Source organism: Palaemon carinicauda, chromosome 16 (assembly GCF_036898095.1).
Source record: "Palaemon carinicauda isolate YSFRI2023 chromosome 16, ASM3689809v2, whole genome shotgun sequence".
Classification (NCBI taxonomy): Eukaryota; Metazoa; Arthropoda; class Malacostraca; order Decapoda; family Palaemonidae; genus Palaemon; species Palaemon carinicauda.
In genome coordinates this window covers 10,067,611-10,077,610 of record NC_090740.1, presented here as the reverse complement: position 1 = coordinate 10,077,610, position 10,000 = coordinate 10,067,611, and the positions used below count along the sequence as shown (strand labels likewise).

Genomic DNA, 10,000 nt, shown 5'->3' with positions numbered 1-10,000 from the left:
GGTTTTAAACCGTTTCTCAAGAGCTTCGGAATTATTTCGTCTCCAACTGATTTCCCTAAGGCGGAGAGAGAGAGAGAGAGAGAGAGAGAGAGAGAGAGAGAGAGAGAGAGAGAGAGAGAGAGAGAGAAGACCATTTCAGAATCGTCGTTGAAGACATCTTCAATTGAGCTCCCAATGTCTGCAGGGTTTTCTTGTCTTCAATGGATCTTTGAATCGGTTTTCTACCAGGTTTTAGACCGTTTCTCAAGAGCTTCGGAATTATTTCGTCTCCAACTGATCTCCCTAAGTCGGAGAGAGAGAGAGAGAGAGAGAGAGAGAGAGAGAGAGAGAGAGAGAGAGAGAGAGAGAGAGAGAGAAAAGACCATTTCAGAATCGTCGTTGAAGACATCGATTGAACTCTCAAAGTCTGCAGGATTTTCTTGTCTTCAATGGATCTTTGAATCGGTTTTCTACCAGGTTTTAGACCGTTTCTCAAGAGTTTCGGAATCATTTCGTCTCCAACTGATCTCCCTAAGGCGGAGAGAGAGAGAGAGAGAGAGAGAGAGAGAGAGAGAGAGAGAGAGAGAGAGAGAGAGAGAGAGAGAGAGAGAGAGAGAAAAGGCCTTTTCAGAATCGTCGTTGAAGACATCTTCGATTGAACTATCAAAGTCTGCAGGATTTTCTTGTCTTCAATGGATCTTTGAATCAGTTTTCTACCAGGTTTTAGGCCGTTTCTCAAGAGCTTCGGAATTATTTCGTCTCCAACTGATATCCCTAAGGCGGAGAGAGAGAGAGAGAGAGAGAGAGAGAGAGAGAGAGAGAGAGAGAGAGAGAGAGAGAGAGAGGTGTGGAGGCATTGGAAATCTTGGTTTGTTGTTACGCCTTGAACTGTTTCTCAATGGCTGCTACAGGGTTATTTTTTCTCCAGTGAAGACTCGGAAAATCTTCATCTTCCTTTGCTGCAGGAATTCTTCGTCTCCAGCGAGCTGCGTCAATATTTTTTTAATTTTAATGCTATATCCGTTAGCCATGGAAGTCATTAGTAAATCTGCACTGTACAAAATGGCTGGATTTATGACTAACAAATTTCTAGTGCTAGGATCTTTGACAACTTTTGGTGCCGTGGCATGGTACTGGCGAGAAGAGGATTCACACAGCGAAGTAGAACAATTATTAGATTTGATGGATCGGGAGGAAATGGAGAGATTAAAAGCAGCGGCCTACAATGGGGCACATCTTTTTGCAGGAGAAACTATGGAACATACAGAGACGGAGGAAGTAAATGAAAAGGACCTAAATGAGGAGTTGGATGAAGCAGAAGATGGAATTCAACAAGAAACCGAAAAGGTAAATGACCTACAAAACATCAGCGAGGAGTTGGAAGGCGCAAAGGTAGGAGAAATTGAGTTTTCTAATAATAATCTCGGTAATATAGCCTTAGATGATGATTTAGAAAGAGCCCATAAGAATATTGAATCTCTTAAGGTAGGTCTAGAAAGGGCTGATGCTCGAAACGATAAACTTCGTATTGAACTTTTGGCCAAGGCATATGTAGGAAATGAATTAGAAAAGGCCTATGAGGAAATTTGGATACTCCCGAAGAAGTTAGAAAGATCAACGGATGATCTGAAGACAGCCAACGAGAAACTTTTGGAAATGAGAGACTTGGAAGAATACGTTGAAAGTGCAGCTAGCAGCAGAAGATAGCAGCAGTTAACAGTAGCTAGCAGCAGTAGCAGAAGTTAGCAACAGCTAGCAGAGGAACTTAGCAGCAGCTAGCAGCAGAAGTTAGCAGCAATGGAACAGCAACAGTTAGCAGCAGCTAGCAGCAGCCGAAGCTGGAGTTAGCAGCAGCATGCAGCAGCAGTTAGCAGAAGCAGCTAGCAGCAGCTAGGAGCAACAGCAAGCGGCAGGAGCTGGCGGCAGCAGCTTGCAGCAACAACAGTTGCAGTAGCAAGTGGCTGCAGCAGAAGCAGAAGCAAGCAGCAGTTTGCAGCAACAGTTAGCAAAAGCAGTAGCAGCTACCAAGAGTAGCAGCAGCAGTAGCAGCTACCAAGAGTAGCAGCAGCAGTAGCAGCTACCAAGAGTAGCAGCAGCAGTAGCAGCTACCAAGAGTAGCAGCAGCAGTAGCAGCTACCAAGAGTAGCAGCAACTGCGGCTATGAAAAGCAGCAGCAGCAGGCGCAAGCAAGAGCACCAGTAGCAGCAGCAAGCAGCAGCAAGCAGCAGCAGTTAGTAGTAGCAAGTAGCAGCAGCTTGTCGCAAAAAGCAACAGCAGCAACAGTATGCAGCTGCTATCAGTAACAGCAGCTAACAGTAGCAGAGACAGCAGCTGCCATTAATAGCAGCTAACAGCATCAGTTATGAACTATCAGAAGCAGCAAGCAGCTAGGGGTCGTGAAAGGCAGGAAGAAAAGCAGCAAAAAACATAAAAAATCCAAAAATATAAAAAATAAATACTATAAAATACAAAAAAAAATACAAAATCCAAAAAATACCAAAACAGCAATAAAAGTAGGGAGAGAAGCAGGAGAGGGAGAGAGGAGAGAGCAGAAAAAAACATAAAAGAAAATATCAACAATAAGATATAAAAAAAATAAAAAACCAGAAAATCACCTTCAAAATAAAAAAAATAGAACTATAATATTCCCCAAAAAATATAAAAACCGAAAAATCCAAAAAAAAAAAAAAAAAAAAAAGAGCAGCAGCAATAAGAGAAGGAAGAGAAGTGGGAGGAGGAGAAGGAGCAAAAAACTTGAAAATCCAGAAAAAAAAACAATAAAAATAAAACAAATAAACCAAAAAATCCAAAAAAAGAAAAAAAAAAAAGAGGGGAGAAGCAGCAAGAAAAGGAAGAGAAGTGGGAGCAGGAGAAGGACCAAAAACATAAAAAATAGAAAAAATAAAAATAAAAAAAATAAAAAATTAAAAAATTAAAAAAACAGAAAATAAAAAAAAAATAAAAAACAGAAAATCCAAAAAAAAAAAAAAAAGAAGAAGAAGCAACAAGAGAAGGAAGAGAAGCAGGATGAGAAGAATGAGAAAAAATCAGCAAAAACATAAAAGAAAAAACAATAAAATCCCCCCAAAAAATATAAAAACTAGAAAATCTCCCCCCTCCCCAGAAAAGAAGCAGCAGCAACAAGAGAAGGAAGAGAAGCAGGAGGAGAAGAATGAAAAGATTCAGCAAAATCATAAAAAAACAATAAAATCCGAAAACAAATAAAAAAACTATAAATCTAAAAAAAATATATAAAAAGCTACAAAATCCAAAAAAATATATAAACAGAAAAATTGAAAAAAAAAATGAAAACTATGGAATAGAAAATAGTAAATAAAAACAGTAAAATATCCAATAAAAAAAAAACCAACAGAAAAAAAAAAGGAAGAGGACGCAGAAAGAGAAAAGAAGAAGCAGCAAAAAAACTCAAAAAACCCAAAGAAATTAAAACCAGAAAATCCAGAAAAAAATAAAAAACCATGAAAACCAGAAAAATATAAAACCAAAAAAACTAAGAAAAATAAAAAGAAGCAGTACATATATATATATATATTATATATATATATATATATATATATATATATATATATATATATATATATATATATATATATGTATATATATATATATATATATATATATATATATACACATATATTGATTTTTTTTACGACAAAAGCTGGAGCACTTTTCTTCCATAGTATTTTGTTTTCCAATTCTTCTTAATGAACAATAATTCTAACCTTGAAATTCTTTCCGTATTTTCAGTGATATACTTCCTTCGGTATTTCCTTCGATACATTGTGTACATAAAATTGTTGAGAAATTTTTTTTACAGATTTCTATTATCGTCTAGGTATATGACATCATAGATTTCATCACTACAACAAAGATTTCCTGTTAACTTTGGAATTATCGAGAACTTCTGATTTTCCCCTTGTAAAAATAATAAAGATCAAACCTAAATATGTAAAGAAAAAACATTCTAAATTTAGAAATATCAAAGTCAACAGGAAATCTTTGTTGTAGTGATGAAGAAATCTATGATTTTATATACCTACACGATAATAGAAATCTGTAAAAAAATGTTCTCAATAATTTTATGTACACAATGTATCGAAGGAAATACCGAAATAAGTATATCACTGAAAATACGAAAAGAATTTGAAGGCTAGAATTATTGTTCATGAAGAAGAATGGAAAAAAAAAATACTATGGAAGAAAAGTGCTCCAGCTTTTGTCGTAAAAAAAAAAAAAAAAAAAAAAAAAAAAAAAAAAAAAAATGCTAAACATAAATGAGGAATGAATGATTCTTAAAAAGGAACAGTATACATAAGGAGACAGTACATCAACCATTAATAATGTATATTAAATTTATTATAATAATAGATAAAATACATAGCAAAATACTTATATAAGTACGAAAAACTATGACAGATTTATTCGAATTAATTTTTCAAACCCCCGAGTCATGTTGGGGAACAAAGGAACTAAGATTATTACAAGTAAAGCTTGCAGTTTATTTTAAGCTTTCGATGTTAAAACGATAATTTGATAGGTTAAAGCTTAGCTGTGCTTCAAAATTATTTGAATAATAACGTTTATTGCATGAGTGGATAAGATACCAGTTTTGGAATTGGATCTAGCTCGAGGCTTTCATAGCCTTAACTGAAGCAAAACTTCTGTGTACCTTTTTCTTGAAGAGAATCGAGGACATAAGAAGATTAGACTACCAGAGTAAGAGGATCGGGGACATAAGACAGGCTCAGGAACATAAGAACTACAGAAAAAGATAAGAAAAGAGTAGCCCTCCCACGGTAAATTTATCTTGTGGTAGGCGACTTAGTAACGACATAAATCGGAATAATGATATTAGAAATACAAAATTATAATGTCTATCGATAATTGATTCTACACCAGTGTTTTGACAATTCTCTTACATTAAGAATGACGAACATATTTTTTTTTTTTTTTTCAAGGGTGAACATATATTTTGATGATATTAGTTTCACTATAGATACGATTTTTGACTTAATGAGAGGGAACACCATCTATTTTTCTGGAAATATTTTGAGCGTAGTAGAACTAAATAATTATATAATAACCATACAGCTATTGAACTTTTTATATACAGAAATGCCATCACTATTGGATTCTGTTTTAGCCTCGCTATAACATAAATAAGAATGATATGAAAATTGGGAAAGGATAACTTGTAATCAGATAAAAAAAAGACGTTTAAATAAAAGACGAATATATCCATAAAAAGAAAAGTTTAAAAGTCTGCAATGTGATACTAACGGTTTCCTAGACAAATGCATTAATACTTGGAATATATATATATATATATATATATATATATATATATATATATATATATATATATATATATATATATACAGTATATATATATATATATATATATATATATATATATAGATATATATATAGAGATATATATATATATATATATATATATATATATATATATATATATATATATATATATATATATATATATATATATATAAAACAATCAGTAGCATCAAATTTTTCATTAAAATGCTACCATTTGATAACACTATTAGGCATAAAAACTATTTCTAAAAGATGTTATGCCAAATATTCTATCACGGAAAAAAAAAGAAATATATATATATATATATATATATATATATATATATATATATATATATATATAATATATATATATATATATATATATATATATATATATATATAAATCTAAGCCGAAAGTAACATAATTTCTATTGACCGAAAATGTATATGGAGACTATCTCTGAAAGTATATTGGATTGTATAAACTACGTGATAATATTTTATCGCTCAAATCCTTGATATCATTAATGGTTGCTCAAAATAGGGGCACTTTATACTGAGAGGTAAATAGGATGAGGATATTTTATTTATCCTTCCTAGAGAGTTTTCCTTCCTTAAAAATACATTAAAATGTCATTTTGAAAACAGGATGTGTGATCTAATCAGGACTTACTTTATATTTTCACATTCTCAAAATTGTAATTTTGTATATATGGTTGATAAATTTATTAATGCTAATTTATAGGTTAATGAGAGAGAGAGAGAGAGAGAGAGAGAGAGAGAGAGAGAGAGAGGAGAGAGAGAGAGAGAGAGAGAGAGAGAGGTGAGAGAGAGAGAGGAGAATATGATTTAGGATATACCGTATCGAAAATAACAAGATCTTTAGTGCAGAACACATTCAAGTATTTATGGTGTACATCATCAACTGCAGTTTCCATTTAGAAATCCACGAACGATGTTAAAGCCTAAACTTTTTAATACGAAAACAATAATTTAATAATAAATCATATTTCCAGACTGAACAAGTGGTTGATCATAATAACGCGTTTAATGCCTAATCCTTTTCATTGAGCAAGAAGAGCCATCAAAACCTCCCTAAAACATTTAACGTAATTCGAATGGGACGTTAATCTAACCATTTACTCAAATCTGCGTTCGTTTAATTCTGATGAGAGGGGAAAGTGGAACCAGCAATGAGCTTAGAGGCTTCGGTATTTTTCCATTAAGTGAAGTTTAGTGTTTGTTGGGGTAGAGGATTATAGACTTTGATGATTTCAAGGGGAAATCATAGATATTTGTTGAATGTTATAATCTTCCTCTTGTTTTGTTAAAGTTTTTATAGTTTATATAGGAGATATTCATTTTAATGATGTTACTCTACTTAAAATATTTTATTTTTCACATTTTCCTTTCCTCACTGGGCTATTTTCCCTGTTGGAGCCCCTGGGCTTATAGCATCCTACTTTTCCAACTAGGTTTGTAGCTTAGCAAGTAATAATAATAATAATAATAATAATAATAATAATAATAATAATAATAATAATAATAATAATAATAATAATAATTTGACGATTATTTTGGTTACTCGTAATTGAATTGTTTAATTTTTGCTTTAAGAATCTAATCTAAAAAAATACAATTAGATTGTTGTATTTGAAAAGAAGAATCTCGAATTAAGTCTATGATGATAGACTACTGAACAGACACGAAATTTTTCGGAACTGATTTTATTTAATACTGTATGATTGTGAATCTATATTTTGATAATGTTGATATCATACTATTCATTAATGAAAATACAAATAGTGATCGTGACATCTTATTTGCCCCGTTACTTCTATAGGGTCATAAACAGATTTGAAATTTAATAGTTTCTGATAATGTTATAGAGTCCAATGATGCTCCCAATTTGCTTTTTTTTCTCCTTTGTTTTTGTTTTTCTGCTCTCTTCATTAGTGGGTAAGGGGGTACCCTCTTTTTAAAAGAAATAAGCTAATATCAGTAATCTGGAAAAACTACGACAAACGAATATTGCTAACCCATAATCTTAAGGCAGTTTTTTAAAGTAAAGTACATTAAAAATTAATAGATTCATTACCTTAGTTAGATAGGCACTGCGCATCACAAGGAACTGGCTATGCTTTGATGAATTTAGCCAATGATTTCTCTATGGATTTAGTCAGTCTATAGACGACTGGTGAAATCTAACCGAGGCCCTTTGCGTCAATAGGTGTAGTAGGAGATGATGATGATGAGGAGGAAGAATTATTGCAGCAATCATTTGCCTAATTTTAGACTAGCCTTCCAATTATTAATGATATATATATATATATATATATATATATATATATATATATATATATATATATATATATATATGTGTGTGTGTATATATATATATATATATATATACATATATATATACATATACATATACATATAAATATACATATACATATACAAATACATTATATATATATATATATATATATATATATATATATATATATATATGTATATATATAAATAAATATATATACACATATATATGAACATATACACACACACACACACTATATATATATCTATATATATATATATATATATATATATATATATATATATATATATATATATAATGAAATTAAAAGTCATGATGTATGTTTTTCACGTTATATGAGTACAATATTATAAATCAATTCCATATATCTACGATTATATCTTTTCCAACTTCATCCTCCACCTAAATACTACAATCACTTTCACTTCCAAAGAATAAATATAATATAAAAATACCAATACCCCCAGATTAATTGGCTATAGAATTTATTCCCTATGAATGGTATGGAAATTTATTCATAAGGAAGAAGGGAGTTTCATATATTGAATTGTAAATTGGCCTTTGATTCGAAATAAACGAAAAGTGGGAAGTAATGGAATTCTTATTAAATGAAAATGGAAAGGGAAACAAGACTTATATTGCGGAGAAAATATCTTGTGATTAAACTTAAATTTAAATGGGAACTAAAATGGCAGGACGACACCTCTCAGAAGATCAAAATAGCTTTTATTACATTAAGTCAAATATGAAAAAGACTGAACTCAAGTATTTTTCAATAAGAAAATAAAGGAAAATATCAACTAGAAGAAATTCATAACTTTTCCCATTATTATTATTATTATTATTATTTTTATTATTATTATTATTATTATTATTATTATTATTATTATTATTATTATTATTGTTATTGTTATTGTTATTTTTATTGTTATTATTAGTGTTGTTGTTGTTGTTGTTGTTGTTGTTGTTGTTATTTAATCCCTCTAACACCTGTTTCTTTTTACTTTGTTGTATTGGTATGATGTTTATAGGATCACTTAAGCTAATCATCCAGATTTTGGGAGATTTTGTAAGAATACCAATACTATCATCAATAAACTGGATGGCAACGAATAATGAAACACTGCAACAACGTGAATTGCAAGCATTCTTCTAAACTCGACCCAGAGTGCACCCAACTATTCCATCCACAGTTAGCGCTAATGTTTAATAAATGTCAACTCTTTTTCTGGAGGACACGGGAGAACTTTGCGACATTAGGCCATGATCTTTATTTTTCATTATGAGTAAGGAGAATATATCTATCTCTCTATGCATAATTTGTATTTAAGAAATATAAAGTTTAAAAGTGTACGTTAAAGGAGAGGCTCCAGTTTTTCTGCCCTTTATAATATGCATATTTTAGAAGGCTCATTTTCAACTTTCTTGTAAATATTTTTCCTTTTTTATATTAAAATACCTTCAAATTTTTTTTAAAATTGGCATCATACTAATGTTTCTTGATTATTAGATTTCTAAAGATTCTTATGATGAATTGACATGACCGAGAAATATGTACGACATGCTAAATTCCAAACTGAATCTAATGTTATGAAATATCATGCCCAATGCATCCTGAGAGAGTGGATATTCATGTTTAATTTGTAGCTAAAAATCTACTTTCAACAGTCCTTTCTAAAAGAAAATAATATACAGGTATTCTTTCTCCTGGGATCTAAAAGAAAACAAATGCATCATTATATCGTACACTTTCATGGCTTCCTGTAAGTTATTATCTTAGGACCATTCTGTGATCTTAGAACTCAAAAGATATATCAGTCTTAATATACTAGGTCGATGCCTTTGTCAGAGATATGAGTATCTTGATAATTAATACTTGCTGGGGTAAGTATGCTTGTAATTATGAAAAAAAAAAAAAAAAAAACTGGAATGAGTTTAATTGTAAAATATTCATTTCAGGATTTTTTATAGGGACTTGAATGTTTCTTTTTTTATTTTATCAAGGAATGAAAAGTAAATTCATACTACAGTAATTGAGGAGATTTTTTGGATTTTTTTAGATATTCAAGGATTGGCTTACTAGAATTCTGGCTTATAAACTTGCCTAATAACTGCAAAAATTTATGTTGTTATTTATTCTGAAACTAAGCTCTAGTAATGTAATAACAAAAGAGAAAAAAAAGAAAAAAAAACACACAACAACGAACTTTAAAAGTAATACAATGGTTTACAAATTGAGACTGCAGTTAATAGTCATTTTCTCTATTGTTTTCCAGCATCAAAGAACCAGGAGTCATTCCAAATACCAGAACTTTTATATCCCGGGTTTTCTCAACATTA

The 10,000-nt window shown here is 30.8% G+C and overlaps 1 protein-coding gene across 1 annotated transcript; it reads left to right on the top strand.

The window, feature by feature from the left end:
- Positions 1 to 1,041: 1,041 nt before the first annotated feature.
- On the top strand, positions 1,042 to 1,686 carry LOC137655925 (tropomyosin alpha-4 chain-like). Its single transcript, XM_068390142.1, has one exon. It carries the CDS (start codon positions 1,042 to 1,044, stop codon positions 1,684 to 1,686), a length of 645 nt encoding a protein of 214 aa, XP_068246243.1.
- Positions 1,687 to 10,000: the final 8,314 nt, after the last annotated feature.

Excerpts from the sequence above, each read along its gene's own strand:
- LOC137655925 (XM_068390142.1), top strand. The coding sequence starts at position 1,042 with ATGGCTGGATTTATGACTAACAAATTTCTAGTGCTAGGATCTTTGACA.